We start from the raw sequence: 24,240 nt of genomic DNA on the forward strand, positions 1-24,240 counted from the left end.
CAAGTCCTCACTTCTTTCAACCTGTTTTCTAAGAAGAGGGTCCCTAACCTGTCTGTGTGTGTATGGGTAGAAAGAAGGTCAGAGGGAGCTTCATGGAGGAAGGAGCATTTAAGCAGGGATTTGAGGATTGAGTAGGAGTTCACGGAGAACAGCAGGATCAAGGCCTGACCAGGCAGAGGGTGGAATATCTGTAAAGGTCTGGAGGTGGGAAGGAGCTGGTATAGTAGTAAACAGCCCCTGGAGGACTGGAGTGGAAGAAGAGAGGTGGAAAGTGGCTTCCTGTGGTAGGGCCTGAGCACCTTTCTCTGTGGGACTGGGTCTGCTCACCCTCCCCTCTACCCCGTAGCTCCTGCTCTCACTAGATCCCTATGAGCTGGGCCCTTTATTACCTCTCTGAGAGGTGCAGTCTTACCCTGCAAGAGCCTCACAGCCAGGAAGTTCTTCCTTGTGTCTCGGCCAGGTACAATACTGTCAACTTTCTTCTTTGGAGCTAGGGTCCTGGGGTGGGGTTAGGGCTTCACAGCGGTGACTATCATGGGGGAGGGTGTGTGGGGCAGGGTCCTTGAGAGATGGTTTACACAGCCCAGAGCACCCTCCGTCTCTCTGCCGAGGGCAGCCATGCCCTAACCTGTGCCGGAGCTCTGCGTCCTTCATTGGACCCACTCCTCACCTCCCCCCGCAGGGTCTCTCCCTTTTGTCCTTCTCTCCTGTATCCACCCCTTCCAGCTCTGTCCCTAGCCCTCCTTCTAATCGCATACTCCGGTCTGTCTGTCCCTCTGTCTGTCCGGTGATAGGTAGGTAGGGAAGGCTCTGCCTCTCTCCTTCTCTCGCTGGGATCAGCCACCTTGCCTGGCTCCTGCACTCCGCCCTCACTCCTCCCCTGTCAGGGTCGGGTCTCCCCTGGGTGTGGAGGGCAAGGACCGCTCCTTCTTTCACCTGGAGGAGGGCTCAACGGATCCGAGGGCTCAGGGTCCGGGCCCGGAGGGTCCTGCCCAGGGGGCGGGGGTTAGAGGACAGCTGGGGCCGGCAGGGCTAGGAAGGTGGGGGGCGGAACCTCGCGATGCTCCCTTCCCCCACTTTCTTAAAGGGCCGGCACGGGGCTGTGCTGGACGGGGCTGGCTGCACCCTCCCGGGCTGGGTCAGGGCGCACAGTCCAGCCCCTGGTGTGGAGGCGTGACGGGCCAGCCGGCTAGGGTGGTCACTGTCGCCTCCTGGCTCCGCTCCCGCCGCCTGTCGCCTGCAGTACCCCCACCCTTCCCCTCCCTTCCCGCTCCTCCCTCCCTCCTTCTCTCCTTCCGTTCCTCCCTCCTACCGTCAGTCCCCCCATCTCTGCTCAGCTTCTCCACAGCGCGGCTCAGACACCCGAAGGGACAGAAGCGGGCACAGGAGCCCCGACAGGCGGCAGCGGAGGAGTGGGACGGTCAGTCCAGCGGCGGCCTCCGCATGGCCCCGCCGTGAGAGGCTGGACCCAGCGACTGGGGCCAGGAGCGGTGAGTGGGGCCGCGGGGCCACCTTGTCCCCAGAGCCCCGCATGCTCCGGGACCCCGCCCCTCCCGAAGCCAGGCTGGGGGCCTGTGAGGGGGTGCTGGGGGTGGGACACGCTTGTTGGGAGGCGGGCGCCGCCCTCCGCCCTCCGTGCCAGCCAGGCTCTGCTAACAAAGCTACATTTCGAGATCAATTCTGTGGCGGCTGGAGCATCCGAAGGATACGGTTGTCATGGAGATAGAGCGAAAGAGGAAGCCCCGGGATGGCCAGGTCTGGGCCAGGGAGTGCGGGCACTACTACAGAGCCCCAGGCCAGCCTGTAGGGAGGGTCAGGGCCGGCTGGCCCAATTGTCTCCTGGGCTCTGTCTCCTGATCCCCCCTGAGTGTAAATGTGTGTATTGAGGGGTATCAGTGGGAGCTCAGTTGCTGGGGACTTGGGGTGTTCGGTGCCGGGCCTGCCAGCAGCCACCTTTACCATTGAGCAGCTTTGAGGATTTATTTCTGTTTCCAGTTTTCCAACTTTGACAGCCTGGCTTGGCAGCCAGGCCTCATGGGCTCTGAGCTCTGCCGCTAGAGCAGGGGCTTGCATGGGGGCGTGGCAGGCAGTGGGCAAGGCGAAGAGGCACATAATGGCTGTGGCAGCCACAGGGAGGAAGGGGTCCTTGGAGCCTGCTTCTGGGGCTGGGGAGGGGGAGGGAGTCCAGATATGGGACCACCCTGCCCAGCTGACCCCCTCCTAGGAGAAGGTATACTGACTCTTGCTGCCCCTGGAGGATCTGCGGGCTCTCTGAGTCAGAACTGAGGGTATTGTTTCTTCACAGGCCTGGGGGGCCACTACTTCAGCCCACCCCTTCATCTTGAGACCAGTTTTGGGGAGCCTTAGAAGAACTGGAGGCAGAAGCCCCAGCCACAATGGAAATGGGCCTGAGATTCCTGGCAGGCTCAGGATAAGCCAGGCTGAGCTTGACGTGTAGGTGAATGGGAAGCAGGGAGAGAGCTCAGGGTTTGGCCAAGGCAGATGGGCAGCTTGGGTCTGGGGAGAGGCGTATGGACTTTCCTGGGTTTCCCAGCTCCTTCTTCCAGACTCTGGAAACAGAAGCTGCTTAATGGGGGAGGGGGGTACTCAGGCAGCTTGAGGGAGAGTGGATAAAGGGCATTGGGATCTCTTCCAAGGCCAACCCCTGGCCCTGGGCAGATATAGTCATTTCTTCCACCCTTTCCTTGAGAGGTTAGGAACACTGCCTCCCATGGAAGCTGCACGTTCTGTGACCTGTGATCTCTGAATCAGTAAAATGGGCCAGCTGCCCTCCCCTCTACCCCATACCTCTGGAGGAAAGACCTGCCCTCCAAGAGCTCTCCTTCCCCCATATATGGTGAGAGGCAGTGCCTTTTGAATGGGGCTATTGCAAAGTTTGGTCCTGGTGGAAACATGGCAGGTCCCCAGGTTGTGACCTGAACCAGAGGGTTCCCAAACTTTGGGGTGAGTAGGCTTGTGGGGGCCCAGCTAATGGTAGAAGGATGGTTGGAATGTCCTTGGAAGGCCTCCCTGCCTCTGCTTCGGGCAGGGGCTAAAGCCTGAAGGCTTGCGTGACCAGTACCTTGTAGCCCCAGGAGTGCCTGTGCTGGGCTGAGAGGCTTCCCTCCTGCTACCTGTCCTGCTCTGACAGTGATGGCCGGGCACTCCCCCAGCCCACCTGACCCACAGTGTTTCCTGAAGGGACGGAGCAAAGCTAGCTGGAAAGAAGGACTTCCTGCTCTTGATGGGACTGAGAGAGGGATTGGGGGACATTATCTTGCCCAGCTTCTATAATTTAGTATTACCACTGTGCTAAGTACTCTCATACGCACAACAGCCTGCAGGGGGAGGTGCTCCCATTTTGTGAAGGAGGGTACTAAGACTCAGGAAGAAGTTGCTTGTTCCAAGTCATCTAGGTAGTAAGTGGCAGAATAAAGATTTGCACCTGGGCAGAACTGTCTGAAGCTTGGACCTATATCCCTGGCCTCATTTTCTTCTTCCTTGAAGATGCAAATAAAGAGGGAGGTGGGACTGAGTGCCTTTGCATCTACAACAAGGGGATGACCTTGGGGGGAACTGAGACACTAAGCTGGAATGTAGAGGGGTGGGATAGGGACATTCCCATTCCGGATGTTGGCTGGTGGGAGAACGATACTGCTTCACTGCTTCTCTCGACAGACGATGCTCTAGACATCCTTTGCCAGATGGTCTTTTCCAGGGAAATCTGTTTTGAGTGGCATCTTATGTCTGGGGCTCTATATTTAGCCTGGCTCCTCACACAGGAGGATACACTCAGGCTGTCACCCCTCAAGGGGTGTTTGGGGGGAGGGGTGGACCTGGGCAGACCTGACTCCTTGCCACAGCTCAGGCAGAGGTGGGGCAGGGCCCATGTTCCTTCCAGCCCTGCTTCAGCTGAGAGCTGCCCTACTGGTCTCCCTGGGACCTGGCTGTTTCCTGCAGAGCCTTAGTCTTCCTAAGTGGGTTTGCTCACAGCTAAGTTCACCTCCTTGGGGTCTGACCCTCTTTAGGTGGTGAGCCACTCCAGGTCTGTGTCTGCCTGGGCACCTAGTGACTCCAGCATCAAGCTCAGCTCAGCCGAAGCCCACAGCCCAGCTTGTGGGCAGCTGGAGTGGAGGGCTGCCGCCTGCTCCTCCCAATCCTGCCTCATCAGCCAGGCCCTGAGCTCCCCTGTTTGCAGTGTCTCACTCCACTCCCTTCCTTCCCCCCTAACTTTTGTCTTGTGAAACCTGATAGTATGGTGAACACTCACCTTCTCCTATATACCCTTCACCTAGAGAACTAGATTTGCCAATTGTTGACATTTTGCCCATATTTTTTTCTCTCTCTATGAAACTTGTGAAAGTAAGTTGCAGACATCATAACTCTTCACCTCTAAGTACTTCAGCATGAATTCCTTGAAACAAGGACATTTTGTAACATAAATGACTATACTATTAATATATCCAACAAATTTAATGATACAATTTCACCTAATATGTAATCATGTTCGGATTTCTCTAATTGTCCCATAATGTCCTTTATAGCTGTTAAAAAATTGTTTAAATTTTTTATCAAGCATCACACATTGCATTTGGTTTTATCTCTTTAGTCTCCTTTAATCTGGAATTATTGCCCAGCTATTTTTTTTTTTAAAGTCTTTGTGACGTTGTCAATTTTAAAGAGCTCTGGTCAGTCCGTTTTAGAATGTCCCACATTCTGGATTTGTGTTATTGCTTCCTCATGAGTAGATTCAGGTTAAACATTTTTTTGGCAAGAATATCCCATAGGTGATGCTGTGTCCTTCTCAGTGCATCCCATCAGGAAGCACATGTCATTAGCTTGTCCTTTAATAGATGGTGCTAAGTTAGGTCACTTGGCTAAGGAGTCCCTTTGTTTTCATCCCTTTTCCCTACTTCCAGAGTCTTCATCCACCTGGTCATCCACGCACCTGGTCAGCAAAACTGACTGAACCCCTACTTTAAACCATAGGCTGGGGAAGGATGCTTAAGCAGACATGATGGGGTCTTCAAGGAGTTCACGACCTCAGGGGTGGGAGTGGGGTGAGCCACAACTCAGGGGAGGTGCTGTTAGAGCGGGGGAGAGGCCCAGAGAAAGCAGTGTGGCACAAGGAGGGGAGACGGGAGAGAGGGGGGCAAGACAGGAAGAAATGGGGTGGGATCTGGACACAGCTGGCCACCAGGAGCCACTGAAGGGTTTTTAAGAGGGCATCGATGGAGCAGGTGAGTGCTGGAAAAGGTGTTCTGAGGAGGATGGAGTGGGGTTGGCCGGGCTAGCGTGGTGGGAAAGAGCCTGGTCCAGAGGCCATGATGGGGTCTAGCACAAGATGCTGGACACTGGATTTGGGGCTGCTGCATGTGGTACACAGAAGGAATGGAGTTGGTGGCGTGCTGGCCCTGCTGGGACTCGGGTGTGGCTGTGAGGGGTGGAGTACGGAGGGTGGATTTAGGAGGCAGAACGGATGGGCACTGGGTCCAAATAGAGGTGGGGAGAGCTGTCATGCAATGGCCTAGGAAGGGTGATGGAGAATTTGGTTTTGAGTGTGTGAGTCTGAGGTGCTTTCCAGGTCAGAGGAACGTTGTGTGGGAAGCTCATTTCCCCAGGTTTTGGTGGTTCCTTGTGGCCACCCTCTCAGAAGCTCTTTTTGGGAGGAGAGCAGAGGAAAGGCCATGCCCAACCCACAGCAGGGAACGGATGGTGGGCTTTCATGCACCAGCGGGGGAGGGATTTTGAGGAGGGGTCAGGGTGGCTGAGAGGCAGCTGCCACTGTAAAAGTCTGAATATTCCCTACCTTGCAGACCCCTTACCTACCTTTCCTCATTTTGCTTCTTCATTTTTGCTTGACAAAACCCCACCCCTGTTTAAATCCAACACCAGGCCCACTCCACATCTGACCTGCGTAGCTGAATGGGGCTGAGAAAAACCACTACCCCACCTGGTCTCGCTTTAAGATCAAAACTGGGCACTTCAGGTGGGTCCTCAGTGCCATCCTGCAGTCCTGCCAAAGTCTCCAGTCCAGCCCCTCTCCCCCTACCTGATGACTATTTCACACTTTCTCTTCCTCCCTCTGCCCCAGCCTCTCTTCCTCAGTCCTCCCTCGCCCTGATGACATTGCTTCCTACTTCTTTGAGAAAATAGAAGCAATCAGAACTTCCTCAGACTCCCGGTGCTACATTCACCCATGTGCCAACATCTCCCCACTGCTCTGCCTGCTACATTCACCCATGTGCCAACATCTGCCCACTGCTCTGCCTTCCTCCAGTCACTGTGTGTGAAGAGTCCCTGCTCCTGGTGACGACCACCCCTCTACTTGTGCACCAAATCCTGTCCCCTTGCTTGAGGACACTGCTCCAGCATGTGTCCCCTCTTACATTATGGGTTTCCCCTCTACCAGATCATGCCATCAGCAGATATCTTGCTGTTCCTTCTCCTATCTTAAAAGACGGCTCTCTTGTCTTCTCCAGGCAGCTACCGCTGCATTTCTCTGCTCCCCTTTACAACAAAACTCCCCAGAAGTGTTGTCTAGACTCATTGTCTCCATGTTCTCTCCTCCAACTCGCTCTGCACTTCACTCTGGTTGGGCTTTCACTCCCTTGCACTTCACTGACTGCTTTTCTCAAGGTCACCAATGACCTCCATGTTGCTATAGCCAATAGCCCAATAGCCAATTCTCAGTCCTCATCTGTGGCATTTGACACATTCAGACCCTCCCTCTTCCTTGAAAAATTCCTTGACCCCTAGGACATCCATTCTCCTGTTTTCCTCCAACATCATGGGTTGCTCCTTCTCCCCTACCCCACCTTTTAATTTTTTTTTTTAATTGGGGAATGTTGGGGAACAGTGTGTTTTTCCAGGGCCCAACTCCAAGTCAAGTCATTGTCCTTCAATCTAGTTGTGGAGGGCGCAGCTCAGCTCCAAGTCCGGTCACTGTTTTCAACCTTTAGTTGCCAGGGGCACAGCCCACCATCCCATACGGGAATTGAACCTGCAACCTTGTTAAGAGCTCCCGCTCTAACCAACTGAGCCATCCGTCCACCCCTCCCCTCCACCTCTTAGTTTTGAAGTGCCCCAGGACTCAACCCTTGCCTGGCTGGTCTTCCTTATCCAGTCCTGTGGCTTGAAACACCACCTACCTGCTGCCAGCTCCCAAATTTAGATCCCAAATTTTGACCTCTCTTCTGAGCTCCAGTAGCCTACTCAGTAGCCTCTCAACAGTGATGTCGTCTAGACACCTCCAACTCAGCTCGTCCAAAGCTGAGCACTCAGTCTTTCTCCTCAAACCTGCTCCACCCAGTCTTCCTTTTCTCAGGAATGGCAACTCCATGCTTCTAGGTGCTCAGGGCCCAAATGCTGGTGTCATCCTCACTCTTTCTTTCTCTCCTACCCCATGACAGTCCATCAAGGGATGAGTCTTTTACCAGTGACCACATCTCCCATCAATGAGCTAGGGCTGAACAGGAGGGACAGTTTTAGAGACGGGGACACAGGGAGGTGACAGTGGAGTGGCCCAGCATGGTACCTTTCACACCTGCTTGCTTTGTACTACATACTGCTGGCCCTCAACCAGCCCTAAGGAGACCACAACCTTTGTCAGATCTTGTGCTGAACCTAAAGCAGAAACAGGAGAGGACAGGGAAAGAAGAGGGGAAGCGGGGACCGGGACACAGCAAGGGAGAGGTTAAGTGGAGCTACATGATCAAGAGGTTGGGGAGGAATATCACAGGGGAGGAGGCAGAGAGGAAGAGAGGCTTTCTTAGGAGGGGGTGGACAGAGAATGTGAGAGAGTACAGGGTAAGTGAAATTGGGCAGGGAGAAGGGAGGGTGAAATTTCTTAGTTCTTATCTCCTGGCTGTTGAAGCACATGGGGGAGGCTGCTCATAGTTCGAGCCCTTTGGGGACTGCCCCGCCTAGGCGTTTTAGGCAAGCAGGGTTGGTTGGGAGGAGTTGCACTTGGTCAGTCCATTGTAGTTCTTGGGGTTCAACTCTCAATCCATAGGCTCATGGGTCAAATGTAGCTCAAGAAGCAGAATGAGTCCCAGGTGCCCTCTGGAGCTCCAGGAAAACAGAACAGTAGCCAATCACTACATCTGAACAGCCTAGTCCTTTGTGGTCCCCGATAACTGAGGGCTCACCCTGTAGGGAAGTCAGCGGGGTTAGTCACCAGCTATAAACATGATTTGGGATTTGATAGCAGACATTGTGAATTTCATCAGTGTTGAGGGCTCTCCAAACCAGCATGCAGAAGTATGCAAATGCTAAGCAAATGAAGGTGCCAAGTGGCTGGGGGGTAGGGAGAGAAGCAAGCCAGGAGATGTCAAGGGATGTTCTTTGCAGAGAGAGGCCCAGGGGCCCTTGAAGTTCCCAGCAGGCTGTGGGGCACATGCAGATAGGATGCAAATGTGCACCCAGCCCCCAGGGACCTTTGCCTGACCATGAGAACAGTGGAGGCTTTTCAAATCCTCACAACCCAAGGCAAAGCTGGTTCCTCAGGGGCCAAAATGAGAAGAGGAAAGCAGGGCGGTGCTGGGCTCCCTAATGACCCCAGTTGGCACCACCTGAAGGGGATAGGTGCCTTTTAAGGGAGGCCCAGACCCCCGGTCCTTGCCCAGCACCTGGTGTGGCTCTTGTGTCCTGAGATGGTAAGCTAGGAGGGTGCCCGGCCTGGGGTGGGAGTGTTGGTGGGGCCAAGATTATAGGGTGCTCACCTGCCTCAGGAAAGGGTGGAGCACTGTCTCTGGCCCAACCCCCTGCCTCCTCCCCAGCTCCCAGGAGCTTCCTCTGACTCCGCCCCCAGGCTGGGCCTCTGACACCGCTGCCTGAGAAAACAATTGTCTGCTGGGGCCACTGAATGTCCTGTGCCACCTGCCCTCCTATGCTGCTCTCCTATGCATTCCACCCCCAGTGTGGGCAGCCAGCCCATTCCCCTGCAGACCTGAGACAAGATTCTGGGAAGCAGGAGCCACTGCTCTTCCCTGAGCACTTATGGCCAGCTCTGAGCTGAGCATTGCACCCACGCCACCTCCTTTGTCCTCACTGCAGTCCTGCGAGGCAGATGCTGCAAGCACTCCCCATTTTGCACGGGAGGATGCTGAGACTCAGAGAGGTGGGCAACTTTCCTGAGGTGACACAGCTTGTGGGTCGCAGAGCTGGGGTTTGAAACCAGGTCTTTCTGACTGCACAGTCAGGGCACTGACTCACTACCTGGACTGTCCCAGGGGGAGGCACTTATTGCTGCACAAGCTGGGAAGACCAAGTGGTTTAGGAGGGATGAGGATCACTCTGGGGGACCGAGGTTCCCACGTCTCTTGGGTAGACATCCCCTCTGTATTATCATAGGCACCTCCCTGGCACGGGCAGTTGGGACCTTGAGGAGGTACATGCCCAGGCTGATCTGCGCCTGGGGAGGGTGCTCAGAACTCTGGGATGGCAGGAAAGTCCTGACCTCTGGACTCCTTGGCTGGAGAGGCTGGAGGGGGAGCATGGTGAACTGTGTGATTCCGTGATCCCCACGGACGGGGCTTCCTGTCAGCTTCCTGCTGCCCATGCTGCCTGGGGCTCCGCAGGTTCCTGTGGGGTCCTGGAGAGCCCATGAGTGGTGTGGGCACAGCTGGCTAAGCTCTGTTCTGAGCACCTACTGATCACTGATCTCTCTTCCCTGAGCCCTCTTCACTGATCATCTTATTTAACTGTTCATAGGTGTGTACTTTTGTTTTCGTGTGTGTGAAGATCTCAGCCCATATGCTAAAATCTGGGTGAGCTAGGGACTCAGGGAGGCAGGAGTTTTGGGGAAGGGCAGTGGGACCCATGGGGATGTTTGAGAGCGTTCTCAGTGGGCAGAGAATAGGTCTGAGGATGAAAGGTTTGCAGCGTTTGCCCCTCTCCCCCACCCAAGTAGCCCTCAGGGAACTTTCTCTGAGTGTCCAGTGTCAGAGGTCCTTGGGGGTTTTCCAGGTTGGGGTTCATGCCCAGAGCCTATGGATGGGCTTTAGAGGTCCTTGAGCATCTCAAAAAGTACTCAAAATATACATATGTCACAGTTTGAACAGCTTCATCAGATGCTCAAAGAGGTCCAAGACTTAGAAATGGTTAGGGATCTCTGGTGCACACGGGAGGTGAAACCCGAGTACCCTGGCTCCCAGCCCTGCTCCTCGGGGCAGTTGTGGCTTCAGCGTGGCCTCTACACTGACATTCCAGAATTATTTTCTCTGGTGCCAGCCCCGTCCACATAGCTTGCCTGAGCTCCAAACACCCCTGCAAATCCCACAGGCTCTTAGATTTTGCCTGTCCTAGGTAGTGTTCAGCACCATGGTTCCTCATCCCAGCTCTGCCTCCTGCACCCCCATTTCTACCAAGTGGGCCTGTATGCCCCGATCTTCTCCCAAACCCACCCGACACGTGATGCCATTAGGTGTGGCTGTGGTCAGTGTGGGTGCCTGTCTTCCCCACCCCCACCCTAGCCTGAAGCACTGGGTTGTCCTTTCCCTGCCCCTGGCTTCTCCCAAAGCAGAATGGTTTCTACCCCAGATGCTCAGTGATGTAGGTCTCACTGCTCTGAACCTGGCCCCTAGGCCTGTAGGCTCCTTGTTTCCACCTGACCACCCAGGGGGCTTGCCTTCTGAGTGTTTGCCCAGTTCCCTCTGTGTGTATGCGTGTGTGCATGTGTGCATGTGTGTATACACCCACCAGTGCCTGTACTATATGCTTGCTCACAGACATACACACTAGCGCCTGCATCCACTGTCCCCTCTATCTTATAGAGCAAGTTGGGCTCCGGAGCCCTCCCTGCTGGGCCCTTCCTCTGGCCCTTTCCTTGGGTTTCCCACAGTCCCTGGCTTGGATCCCAGTATGGAAGGCACTGTACCAGGTTATCCCTACGACAGTCCAGTATCATTCCAAGCAGAATGCCCGTCTTGCCACTTTCCAGCTTCATGATCCTGAGCATGTTCCTCAGCCTCTCAGCCTCTGCCTAAAACAGGGCTGATCATCTCCAAATATTTAAAAAGTGCTCACTGTTTGCCAGGAACCACGCTAGGCTCCACGGGAGACGACAGCGAACATGACACAGTCCCTACCCCCACCGAACTTACGTTCTAGGAAGGGAAATGGGCAGGAAGGAAGCTAAGAGATAGAAAAGGAGGTTGCAGTTCTGCTAAGTGATGCTTAGCAGATATGCTGTGTTGTGGAGGTGTGTGAGATAGTGCCGGGTGGGCAGAGAGACCTCTTCTGAGTGACAGAAGAGGCAGTCATTTAAAGATCAAGGGGAAGAGCATTCTAGGCCAAGGGTACAGCTGGTGCAAAGGCCCTGAGGTGGGAATGAGCTCAGGGAGCAGAAAGAAGGCCACGTGGCTGATGGGGTGGGGGATGGGGAGAGGGCAGTGAACCAGTTCAGGCGAGGCTTTTTGAGGCTGTGCTGAGAAGACCAGATTCTAACTGAAAGGTAATGGGAGCTCTTGGAGGGTTATGAGTGAGGGAAAGATGTGATGTAATTTGTGTTTCCGCAGCTCACTCCAGCTGCCATAAGGAGAGTGGGGAGGGGGACATGGTTGTCTCAGAAGCAGCTGAGACCCAAAAAGTGGCTGGCTTGGCATATAGCCCTGGCCCAGCCAGAGTTCCACTATCATCATGGGCCCCATCTTGGTTGGTGCTGAAAAAGAGGCTGCTGAGACCAAGGTCATCCCAAGGGCAGTACTTAGTTGGAGCCGCTCTCTGGAACAGGGCCTGGTTCAGGCCAAGAGAGATGCAGAGGGTCTGTCCAGTGCCAGCCTGTCATTTATAGGCGTCTCCTTGGGATAGGTGCCCGTGGCTCAGCTGTGCCCACCTCCCCTGCTCTTGCTAGCAGGGCTGGAAGTGGGCAGGGTCACTGCTTTGGGTGGACTCTCCTGGTTGAGATTTGAGCCCTTGATCTCATGGGAGGGTCTGATGGAGGGCCTGGGAAACGGTGCTCCAACCCATTCAGGTGCAGAATGAGGTTACTCCTGAGTTCTAGAGTCAGTTACTTACTATGTGACCTCAGGCAAAACCTTACCTGGTTCTGTGCTTCAGTCTCCCCATTTGTCAAATGTAGTGGTAGAAAGAGTGGACCACAGCTGCCTTTTTCCTTGACCTCTGTAGAGAGTTTGTTCTTCCTTGGATCTCAGCTCTCAGTATTCGTGACTTTAAGTTTTCTCACAAACCCTCTTCTGGGGAAGGAGAGCAGAGGTGATATCCCCATTCTTCAGATGGCTCCACGAAGGCCAGAAGGGACAATGATGAGTCCCAGGGCACATGGTGGTTCATAGTGAGGACTTGGGGCATTTTTTCCCACCTCTGCCCTGAAGCTCCCCTTCATGTACCCCTCCCTTGAGCTCATTAAGTGTGTGTGTGTGTGTGTGTGTGTGTGGGGGGGTTCTGGCTCAGCTATTTCTGGGCTCAACTGGCCTCCAGCCCAGGCAGGGACTCTGGGTCCCCTGCCCAGAGTGGAGCTTAATACTACCCCTTGTTTGCTTACCCCCAGAAGCTGAGGACATGGCCCAGTGCCCAGTGTTGGCAGAACCTCCATGCCATCCCATTCCCAACTGCAGGAGGATATGGCAGGGCAGGTAGGGCAGGAGCCAGCCCAAGGCATCTGCTAGAATTTTGGGGGTGACATAGGGGCCTTCCTCTTGAAGTCCTTGATTTGTCCATACCCTGGCTTTGGGGCTGGTGCTTTGGGGCTGGCATAGACGCAGCATCAGGTGAAGCCGTTTATGCTTTCTTTCTTTCTTTCTTTTTTTTTTTTGCTTTCTTTTTTTAAAAATATATTTTTTAATTGGGGTATATTGGAGAACCGTGTGTTTTTCCCCCATCTAGTTGTGGGGGGTGCAGCTCATTGGCCCATGTGGGAATCGAACCAGTGACCTTGGTGTTATGAGCACTGCGCTCTAACCACTGAGCAAACTGACCACCCACTGGTGGCTCAGCTCCAAGCTCAAGCCATTGTTTTCAATTTAGTTGTGGAGGGTGCAGCTCACTGGCTTATGTGGGAATCGAACTGGCGACCCTGGTGTTATGAGCACTGCGCTCTAACCAATGAGCAAACCGGCAGCCCAATCCATAATGCTTTCAAATCTCAGGCTTCACTGGGAGCTCAGGCAGAGCCTGACCAAAGGGGAGGCACCCCATGGGCTCAGCCTCCATGTGTGGGTGTGGGAGCTTGAGGCACCCTGGTGGAATGGGGTGAAGCCCTGTGCCCCAGATCCAATGCTCATCCAGACTCCTGGGCTAGAAAGCAGGCCAGAGGACGAGAACTCAGGAAACAGGCCAGATAGCCCCACTCTCCCTCCTCTGTCCTTTCTCAGTGCTCTCCCGCCCTCAAGGAGCCTCAGCTGAGGAGGTGACCTATTCTTTCCCTCCTCAGAGTGCACAGGGGACAGAGTGAAATAGCAACAAGGATTTAGGGCAGACTGGAAAGAATCCCTCCCTGAGGGCTAAGCCCCTTGAGGCCCCCGGTGTCCTAGGATCAGGCCCAGATATCCTACAACTTAGCTCTCCAGACTTTTTTTTTAAATCTATGAAAGTATCTTTTTAAAAGTAAGATCTATGCTCACGCAGTCTTCAGAACTCTAGGGGGTGACAGTCAGGGTAGGTGGGCTGGAGCCCCAGATGCCTGCCTGTCCTGCCCTCTTCTCTTTCACTCTATGTTTGAAAACTGAGGTTAAATGAATCTTTAGTGGTCTTGTGGTGGCAGAGCTCCCCTCAAGGGCCTGAAGCCCCCAGAAAAGTAGACTCACTTTCCTCTCCAGTCCTGGCCTTGTCTCTAAGTGGGAAGGAAGTTCCTCCTAGAGTGTAACTCAGTGTTTCCCAAACTTGCCTTATTAGAAGAATAATATTACTTATATCCATTCCCTGTATATTATGGTTCAGGAAGTCTTGGGGAGGGCCCTATTATCTATAATTTGACGAGTCCCTCAGGTGACGCTTATGACCAGGCAACTATAGGCAGTATGGGGACATCCTATATCTGCAGCTTATTCTGCTGCAGCCTAGAAGGCTGGCTAGTCCCTCTCCTCCTTCAACCTCTCTTGAGCCACTAGGACCCCTTTTCCAGAGGAGAGTGAGGGTGCTGGGGGAAGCTGAGGCCTGAAGAGGGGAGGAAGGAAGTTGTTTGGAGGGACTGGTGGCAGAGGTCACTGGGGAGGGAGTGGGGGGATGGAAATAGCCTAGACTTGGTGGGGCCAGGGGCAGAGAGGGATGAGGGAGAGCCAGAACACAGCCAATCGCATCTGCCCTCCCACCTAGGATTAGATTGGGTAGGAAGCCTCTGGGAAATGTGGACTGGCTCGGATCTGTTTCTAAAGGGGGTGGGGGGTAGAGATGGTAGGTAAAATGGGTCTCCTCATTTTACAGAGGAGAAACAGACCCAGAGCAGGGCAGAGGGAGAGGGGGGCTGGCCTGCACGGGGCAGTGAGGAGGCCCGACCTAGACCCATGCGAGGTCACACAGTTGGGCAGAGCAGAGCCTGACTCCCTTTTGCATTGCTCTCCCCAGAATGCCCCATGGCAGCCTCCACATGAGTCCCTCCTCGGGGCTGGGCGAATTCCGGGCGCTGCTGTGGAGGAGAACCCGAGGCCCCCTCTTCTTTCCTCTTCCAACAGTCAGTGCTTTGGGCTCTGGGCATCAGAGGCGGCCTCGCTCTCCGGGTGGCGCCACACCCGCCCAGCACCCTGGACAGCGCCTCTCGCCGGGCCACCGCATGGCCGCCTCCCGGGCCTCATGTGGGCTTCTCTGGGGTAGCCTCTGTTTTGCTAGAGCTGCACTTCTGTTGACTTCCTTGCTTTCTCTCTTAACCGTCCCTCTAAAGGCAGCCCCCAGCCCAGTACCCTCCATTCAACACAGGTTCACTCTTGTCTGGCTCCTGGAGCCAGGGTGAGAGAACGTGGAAAGAGGCAAGTGGGCTGGCTGGCTGCTGTCAGCCTGGGGTTTGTCTCCATCACTCACCAGGGGGAGTGGAAGGGGGCTTGGAGGAGTCCTGGACCATAGTCCCTTGCAGCCTGGATCTTCCTCAGAGGGCTTTGGTGAATTCTGGAGGGCACAACAGAGACCCATAAGAAGTAACAGGGAAGGCAGGACTGGGGCACATGTAGTGGCTGGGGGTGAGGGGAGAGGTGAGTGGGGCTGGCCTGAGCGGGGCATTGCGAACACCATGGCCTGAACCCAGACTCCAGCCAGGAGGTCCTGGGGAGGTCATCCTTCTCTCCCCAGGCAGGCTGCCTGGTGTTGGTTCTGCTGGGCCTCAGAACCCCCAGCACCTGCCTGTCTGATTCACCCCTTTATCTCTCCATCTGCTGCCAGGTCGAGTGGAGTCCCACGAGCTTCCAGCACTGGGCGGAAGCATTGCCTGCCATGGATGAGGATAAGCTCCCATCTGTACTACCTGGAGGAGATGATGCCACTTGGGACCCCAGCCTGGAGCCTGAAGAGGAGCCTGGGATCCAGAATGGAATGCTAGCCAGTGAGGACCTGAATAGCAGCCACAACAGCACAGGACATGAGATAAGGGGCACCCTGACGGACACTGAGGAGCCCACCAAGGGCCCAGACATGGCCCTCCACAGCCTCAGCCTTGGTCTCTCCCTCACCAATGGCCTAGCCCTGGGGCCAGATTTGAACATTCTGGCAGATTCTACAGAGGCTACACCCTGGAGGGCTGGTGCACTGGTGGAAGGGGATGATGCTTCCAGGAGCCTTTGTCCAGACGCTGAGGACTGTCAGCTGGGGTAAGTGGGTGTCTTGGGATAGGGGCTCACCACGTTTGGCTGCTCTCATGTTATGTGGCCTAGGCCCAGCCAATTAGCCTCTCCAGTTCTTGTTTTTCTCATCCATAAAATGGGAACTTCAGGTCCCTTTTTGCCTAACTTCTGCGTGTTGGGAAAATAAAGCTATGAGATTTCAAAGGCCAACAGGCCTGTTGTGCCCCCCACCCTCAGTTCCCCAAGCCAGCATGGGCTGTTTCCGTTTGGGGCTGGAGGGTCATACCCATTCAATCCCAGGCTGGACATTAGAGTTCCTTGATGTGGGAGGTCATCTCGTCTGCCTCTCTGCTTCCTGCACATGAGGGTCTCCCAATTCTGCGACTGACCTCAGGAGAGTAGACTTTGTGGGTTAATCCCTATCAGCTACCCTGCCTGGCACTGGAAGTTCTACCAGGAATCTCCCTTCAGTCCTGCTTATTGGAGTTGCAACCCCACTTCTATTATCCTCAGCCAGAGGTGGAGAGACCCCGTGTCTTGGAGGTGTCACTTGGACAAGGAGGGTGGCATGGGGCAGAGGAATGTCTAAAAAACCCCAGGGTGGGCTGAAAAAAGAAAGCATGTAGAAGTGTTGGTGTGCACAGCTGTAGGCCCGGGCCTGGACAGGCAGGTGTACGGGAGGTGTGTGAGTGTGTGCGTGGGGGACGTGCCTGGCCTGTGTATTGGTGTGTGTGCAGGGAGGTGCGAGCATGTTGGTGCACATGAGTCTGTATGGTTGGGGGTGGGGAGTGTGTGTGTGCCTGGCCTGCGCATGTGTGGGTGGGTGCACTTTTGAGTCTGCACGTGGGTGTGTAGGGCTGCATGTGCCTAGGTCTCTGTGGGTAGGAATGTGATTACGCCTGTGGATGCTGTGGCCATAAGGACATTTCCATCCACTTGGCTCCTAAGGTGCCACCTGGCTGGCAGTGGGGTGTGGGCGGGGGGCGGGGCTTCTCGGAGCATGCTGTTTGCATTTAAGCGGCATATTTATTTGGGGTGGCTGAGTGGGGGCACATGGATGCTGGGATGGTAGTCTTCAAGCCCCTGCAAAAGAGCCATCCCTCAGTTCTGTTCAGATGCTTGAAAGGGTGGGAGATGGTGGGTGTGTGTGGAACCATCCATGGCTCTGACAACGAGGTGAAAGCCCCCCAGGGGCAGGCTCTATATTGTTGCTCAGGTGTCTCCAGGACCCAGCACAGCCCTGGCAGAGGTGCCTTTGCTGGGTGGTTTTGGGTGTGTGCTCCGTGACTCTTCTTTTCCGTCTCCTCCTCTGGGAGGTCAGTAGAGGCAACTCCACTCCAGCCTCCTGCAAAGCATCCTGCCATCTTTTAGATTTCTGCCCACCTCCCACTTCTTTTTCTGGAAGGAGTCTCAGCTCCTTCTGGGACTGGGATGAAAGACAGCCTTTTCTCTCTCAGGTCAGTATGTTTCTCCAGGAACCACACTGGGACCAAATCTTAGACACTGGGGGCTCCAAGGAGCTGTTTGAGGGGAAGGGGCACTCGCTGTTCCTCTGAATACAGCTCAGCCTCTGCCTGGCAGCGGGGCCTGGGGCAGAAGCTGGGCATAGCCAGATCCTCAGGGGGAGAGAGGGCGCTTCTTTGCAAATGATGGGCCTTGATTGATCTGAAGTGAGCAGGTCTCAGCCTGCTTCTCTCTTTGTCTGTGTCTCTTCCTCTTGCTTTCTCTGTTTCTTTGTCTCTCTTTAGCTCTACTACTCTCTGTCTCTCCTATTCTGTCTTCCTCTGTTTCTGTTTCTCATGCTCTCTGTAGCTCTCTTTTTCTGTCTTTTTTTTGTCACTGTCTTCTCTCTCTCTCTCTGTCTCTCTCTCTCTCTCTCTGTCTCTCTGTCTCTCTCTCTCTCTCATTGTCTTCTTTCTCGCTCTCTCTCCCTCCCTCCCCTTCTCTCTTGTCTCTCTCTTGGTCTCGCTCTCCCTCAGTCTCTCTCCTTTTCCTTCCTGGATCTCCCTGCTGACCTGTGCAGCTCCTCAGTGGTTACCAGTCTTCCAGGATGCTTCAGTTCTCTTGTGTGTGATGCTCTGTTCTGGGTGCTGGGGATACATCAGTGAGCAGAACATACAAAAATTCCTACTTTCATGGAGCTTATGGCCTAGTGGGGAGACACATAATGAATCATAAAATAATAAGTTACTGTGTAGTATGTTAGAAGGGGATAAGTGCTTTGGAAAAAATAAAGTAGGGAAAGGGGCTTGGGTGTTTGGGGGCAGGTCCCAGTTATAAATAGGGCAGCCAAGGCAGCCCTCATCGAGAAAGGGATGAGGAAAGAGGCTTCATCCTGAGGGAAGAACACTGTGGGCAGATGGAACAGCCAGCGCAAAGGCCTGTTATGGCGGCAGCATAGGGCCCTGTAAGGGCTTAGGCAGTATGGTGGGCCCCAGGGCTACAAGCCTCTGTTCATTCACCCTTTGCACCCTGTAGCAAGGTTTACTGAATACTTGCTGTGTGCTGGGTACTTCTGGCCGTGTGTGTGTGTGTGTGTGTGTGTGTGTGTGTGTGTGTGTGTGTGTGTCTGTAGTTGGGGGTGGGGAGGCTGGGACACAGATGAAAACAGGGGAACAACAAGAATACCACATCCTGATAGGGGCTGGGAGAACATGAAGAACTACCCTGAGGGTGGAGAATAGTGAGAGGGGCCAGTGTGGTGGGTGGTGTGGGCCTGCCACCCTCATTTCTCTGAGGAGGTGACATTAAGGCAAAACCTGAGAGCCAGAATGTGGGTGGCCAAGCTAAGAACCTCCCAGGCTGTGGGGACAGCAAAATTATGACCCCACGTGACACTCGTTGTGATAAGGGGAGCAGCCCCTAGGCCAGGCTGGAGGAAGAGGCCTGACATTCATTTACCTGTGGCTACTGTGGGCCAGGCACAGGTTTGGCCCTGGGGGACGAGCCATGTCTGTCCGCTGCTGGACCCCAACACCCAGCCCAGCACCTGGCACCTAGTGCTCAGTAAGTATTGGCTGAAAGAATAAATTGGACGCAATCCATGCCTGCTCCCTGCCCCCGGGGAGCTCCCAGGCACAGATTTGTGTAGTCCCAACACCGGTAATGTACTGGGGGACACCCTGGCAGGATGCTGACTGGGCCTTGCATCCCGCAGGCTGGGTGGCCCTGGAGAGCCAGATGTGCGGGACGGCTTCAGCGCCACCTTTGAGAAGATTGTGGAGTCGGAGCTGCTGCGAGGCACCCAGTATAGCAGCTTGGACTCCCTAGACGTGCTGAGCCTCACGGACGAGAGCGACAGCTGCGTCAGTTTTGAGGCCCCCCTCACACCCCTCATCCAGCAGCGGGCCCGTGACAGCCCTGAGCCAGGGGCTGGCTTGGGCATTGGGGATCTGGGGACCCAGGGGGACATGGGAGCAGCTGGCGGTGATGGGGAGCTGGGCAGCCCCCTGCGGCGCTCCATCTCCAGCAGCCGCTCAGAGAATGTGTTGAGCCGCCTGTCTGTCGCGGCCATGCCCAATGGCTTCCATGGAGATGGATCCCGGGGCCCGGGCGGGGACGAGGAGGAAGAGGACGAGGAGGAGGAGGAAGACACAGACAAGTTGCTGAACTCGGCCAGGTGAGGCAGGGCCCAGGCTGGGAGCTGATGAGGAAACAGACCCAGAGGAGGCAAAGCAAGTGAGGGCAACGCTGTGCCCAGAGTAAACAGCCCTCTCCAAGGTCATTGTGTCCTTCCTCTGCCCCCAGACTTCCCACCCCAGTCCTGAGGGGCCATTCTGCCCTTCCAGGCCTTTCCGGCCACGTGGGGCCGGGGAGCTGTGCCTGTGGGTTTGTGGAGCATCTGATGATGAGGCTCTTCTAAAAGTCTGACTCGATCCCCTCCTGGTTCAGTGGAGCCTCTTTCTGTGCTCTGGTGGGATTTCAGAGATGTGGGGAGAACTTTCAGCCGCTACCCAGGGCCTCTGAGCCCCTCCTTTCCACCCCCACTTTCTCTCCGCAGCGACCCCAGCCTAAAGGATGGCCTGTCCGACTCAGACTCAGAGCTGAGCAGCTCGGAGGGGCTGGAGCCTGGTAGCACAGACACGCTGGCCAACGGGTGCCAGGGTGTCAGTGAAGCTGCTCGCCGACTGGCTCGCCGCCTCTACCATCTCGAGGGCTTCCAGCGCTGTGACGTTGCCCGGCAGCTGGGCAAGAAGTGAGTTCTCTCTCCTGCACCTCCCGACCCCAGGAAAGCCCGGTATCTTCCTCAGCCTGAGGGGGTATGAGTGACTTCTATCAGGGGTGCCTGGTGCTTGGGGGGTCCCAACAGTCCCCAAGAACTCCTCCTCCTGCCACTGTCCTCATTCCTGGCCTTGCCCTAAATCTGTTTCTTTTCTGGGCTGCCCATGCTCTCAGGGACTGGAGGTGGTGGCAGCACTGCCCCTTGGGATTGGAGGAGTGGTATGTGGCACGTGGTTATGGGGCCACGATGGATAGTAGTGAGGTTAGCGCAGCTCGGTGGGGTCTAGTAGCCCACCTAATGGGTCCAGGAAGAGGAGAATCTGGGCCTGGGTTGGGAATGCCTGGGACCTGGGAGCTGGGGGCAAGGGTCCTGGTCTCCATTAAGCCCGACTCACTGTCTCTTGGGACTGGCTAAAAGTGCTGAACCCCCCAAAGCACAAGCCCTGGCCTTTGGAGTGGGGAAAAGGGAAGTAGCCAGATGAGAGTCCTGAGGGGGTTCGGGGTCGGGCGGGGACTGTGAGGCTGAGGAAATTGGCTGGTGTATCCTGAGCATGTCTGACCATCAGCGTGTCCGCCTGCCTTTGCCCTTTCTCCAGAGTGCCTCCAACGCCCACATTAAGGCTCTGAGGTGTGTAGAAGCAGGCCTAGCTCACAGGCTAATGGGGACAGTTCAGACCGTGGACCCCTAAGTGTGAGCTAACGGGGGCTTCGGCCACAGGAAGGTGCTAAGGTTGGCTATGCTTCTGGATCCCTCCCTCTCTCTTCCTCCTGCGTCCTCCACCCTCCACAGCACTCACGTCACTCCTGCCCTTGTCTTTCCAGCTCCAGCTCAGAAATCACAACTACAAGTCCCCGCCCCTTGCTGGGCTGTGACCCCCCTCCCCAACCTAGTGATACTTTTCAGAAGCCTTCATTATGGTGGATCCCATCTTTTCACCCCCTTCCTCTACAAGACCTTTCCCACAAGCATTTTATTGTGCTTAAGTCTTTTCCATCTGAGAACAAAAACTCTTCCTCACCTGGTCTTCCTCCCCCAGCCTCTTCACAGCCACAATCCTCGGATTTTTCTGCCCTGGGTGGCCTCTGTCCCCTCCCCTTCTCCACATTCAACCCCTCTGGGCTGGCTTCTTCCCCACCCTCTCTCCCCAGAAACCCCCTCCTGCCAGGGTCAATAGCGGCCTATGTCTTGAATCTGGTGACCACTGCCAGACCTCACCTTCAACAGGGTTGACACACTGGCCACTCCTTTCTTTTTCTTTTCTGTTGTTTTTTTTTTTTTTCAATTTAGTTGTGGAGGGTGCAGCTCACTGGCCCATGTGGGAATCGAACGAGCGACCTTGGTGTTATGAGCACTGCGCTCCAACCACTGAGGAAACCGGCCGCCCTCTTTTTCTTTAATTAAGCTTTTTATTATGAAATTTTCAAACATACAGAAAAGAAGAAAAAATATGTTAAATCTCCCTCCATGTACCTATTACTCAGCTTCAAAGTGATCAGTGTTCTTTTCTTCTTATTTCCTCTACGCCCCTCACAGTCCCCTCACCCCATTTACTGGAATATTTTAAGGCTTATTTTAGGCACTCTATCATTTAACCAAAAATACTTTGGTATGTGTCTCTGGCAAGAATTTGTTTTCTTTACATAATCCTAATTCATTATAATTTCTAAGAAAATTAACAAAGACTCCTTAATTATCTCCATATTCAGTCTACGTTTAATTTTTTTCTGGTTGTCTCAGAAATGTTCGTTTAAGTCAGAATGCAAACAAGGTCCACACATTACCTTTGGCTAATATGTATCTTAAATCTCTTTTAGTCAACAACAGGTGGACAGTTCCCTCTTTTTTTTTAATGCTACATATTTGTTGAAGAAACGGAACCATTTGTTCAGAAGACTTTTCCATGTTTTGGATCTGGTATCCTCCGGTGTTATTTCACATGTTTCTTTATTTCCCAGGTCTTCTGTAAATGGGAGGGAGAGCTTGGGCTTCATTAGGTTTAGGTGGAAATTTGTTCTCTCTTTTGGCAAGAATTTATTACTCCAGTCTTCTAGAAACACACTTTTCCTTGGCCTCCAGGCTCCACACTCCTGCTCTGGTCGCTGTTTCCCAGGGTCTCTCTCCTCAGTCTCCTCTGAGAGGGGCTCCCTCAGATCTCCGTGCTGGGTCTGCTGGCCTGTCTGTTCACCCTCCTCTCGCATGGGCTCATCTCCACTTGCCACCGTGCTGTTATTTACCAGCTATGGGCCGTGATTCTCACATGGGTACAGCCAGCCCCATCTGTTGTCCTGAGCTCTCCCCCAGAGGCCACTTACTTTTGTCATGCCCCACACCTGTTCCACCCCCAAATCTAGTGTATTCTGCCTCCAAAATCTGTCTCCTCCCCACCCCTTCCGTCTCTCTCCTGGGCAGCTACTGCAGCCCCCAGTGGGTCTCCACTCAGCAGGTAGAGTGTTCCAAATACAGATGTGACCATCTCACTCCTCTGCCTCCCTGTGTCAATCCCTCAGAATCATGTCTGGATCCTTCCCTTGACCCTCAGGCCCTGTCTCTGCCTCATCTCTTCCTGCCCCGGTTCCTGCTCTCCAGCTCTGGCCACAAGGCCCTGCTGGTAGCTTCTTGGATGTGTTGTGCAGTTTCCTCTATCGGGGACACTCTGCATCATCTCACCGCCTACTCCCTTCACGAGGTTGGCTCTTACTTCCTGTCCGTGTTGCCCGAGACATCACCCCCCGAGGAAGCCTTCCTGACCCCCTATCTAAGGTTGAATTGTCAGAGCCTAACTGGCCAGCAGGGAGAGGCAGCCTAGGGGTGGGCTGGTGGGTGGGTCAGGTACCTGGGGGCCCACTGCCCATGTACCCCCAATTGTTTGTTATGCCCGGCTTCTCATGGACACCCCATGCTCTCCTGGCAGCAACGAGTTCAGCAGGCTGGTGGCCGGGGAGTACCTCAGCTTCTTTGACTTCTCAGGCCTGACTCTGGACAGAGCACTCAGGTCAGTGGGGCTGGGAAGGGGCAGTTCCCCCAGGTGGTCCAGGTGGTACATCTGGAGTCTCATGCCAGTTCTCTCATGAACTTGCTGTGCAACCTTGGGCCAGTGTCTTGACCCCTCTGGGGAGGCTGTGGGGAAGGAGCCATCAGAGCAGCAGCCATTCGGCGACTTAGTGAATGCCACCTATATGGTGGGCGCTGGGGATCTGGAGGTGGGAATGCATTATAACTCCTTACTTCCCCACAGTCAGTGAGGGAGAAGATTTGATCTCAGGTACTACTGGTGTTTGGACCCAAGAAGTAGCCCTCAGGGTCTGTGGGGTGCAGGGAGAGGAGGACGAGGAATGGGAGGATTTAGCCCAGTGTCTAGCAGGCCTGGTGGCTGGGCCAGCAGGGAGACACCAGGCCAGAGCCCTCGGGAGAGGGATAGCAATCTCTGGGCTAAGGGCTGGGTAGTCGATGCATATTAGACCTTTTTGCTGTGTCCCGCATGTCTCTTTCACTTTTTTTTAAAAAAATGTATTTTCCATTCTTTTTTCTCTGCTTCAGTTGGGATATTTTCTGTTGACCTGCTTCTAGTTCACTTACCCTTTTCCTGTGTCTAATATGGCATTAAACCCATTTATTGAGTTTTTTTACTTTCTGTTGTATTTTTCAGTTCTAGAATTTTCATTGTATTAAAAAATTGTTTTTTAGTAGATCTAATTCTCTGGGGAATTCCCCATTTTTCACTTGTTTTCTCCATTTTCCCCTCTCCTTTCATGGCATATTAGTCACGGTTGTTTCAAAGTCCTTGTTTGCTCACCCCAATATTTGCATTATCTGTATTTGTTTCGATTGTCTCTTTTTCCGTCTTGGTTTTCCATCGTATATCTTGTCTCTCTGTGTGCTTAGTAACTTTTTAATTAGATGCTGTACATTTTGTATACAATTATAGTGGTCCTAGATCATTATTTGTGACTCCAAAGAGCGTCTGCTTTGTCTTTTGCTAAGCAGTTAGAGGGGAGAAGAGAGCGTGGTCCTAATCCAAACCGGGCTGAGCTGAGCTGAGCAGAGTTTCAGGGTTCACCCCATTCCATGGGGAAGGCCCACCAGGCTTTCCATGGGGAGCTTGGTGTGTTCATGGGGGCCTCTCCCTTTGATAGGACTTGAATCCTAATTTTGTCTCCTCAATAAAGCAAGACTTTTAAAAACCCAAATCCTTCTGTTTCTCAGAGGCTTTCTGCTTAGCTTTTCATGTTTTGTCCTGTATATCTTCAGAATTTGGCAGATCTCTCAAAGGAAAGCTGGCTGTATGTTTACAGC

General features: G+C 54.2%; 1 protein-coding gene across 5 annotated transcripts in view; it reads left to right on the forward strand.

The window, feature by feature from the left end:
- The first annotated feature begins 372 nt into the window (after positions 1-372).
- PSD2 (pleckstrin and Sec7 domain containing 2) overlaps positions 373-24,240 on the forward strand; it is a 45,116-nt gene continuing 21,248 nt past the window's right edge. The window contains exons 1-7 of one of the 5 annotated variants that reach the window (XM_033096858.1): positions 373-460; positions 1,338-1,490; positions 12,512-12,596; positions 15,328-15,752; positions 18,883-19,344; positions 19,726-19,920; positions 22,859-22,939. In XM_033096858.1, coding sequence (XP_032952749.1) covers positions 12,555-12,596; positions 15,328-15,752; positions 18,883-19,344; positions 19,726-19,920; positions 22,859-22,939 — 1,205 coding nt within the window. In that variant the 5' untranslated portion in view covers positions 373-460; positions 1,338-1,490; positions 12,512-12,554. Of the gene's footprint in view, positions 461-1,121; positions 1,491-1,625; positions 1,756-12,511; positions 12,597-15,327; positions 15,753-18,882; positions 19,345-19,725; positions 19,921-22,858; positions 22,940-24,240 lie in introns of those variants that run through there. The other 4 variants (XM_033096862.1, XM_033096860.1, XM_033096861.1 and 1 more) reach the window with 4 other exon arrangements.

Source organism: Rhinolophus ferrumequinum, chromosome 24 (genome assembly GCF_004115265.2).
Source record: "Rhinolophus ferrumequinum isolate MPI-CBG mRhiFer1 chromosome 24, mRhiFer1_v1.p, whole genome shotgun sequence".
NCBI classification, from domain to species: Eukaryota; Metazoa; Chordata; class Mammalia; order Chiroptera; family Rhinolophidae; genus Rhinolophus; species Rhinolophus ferrumequinum.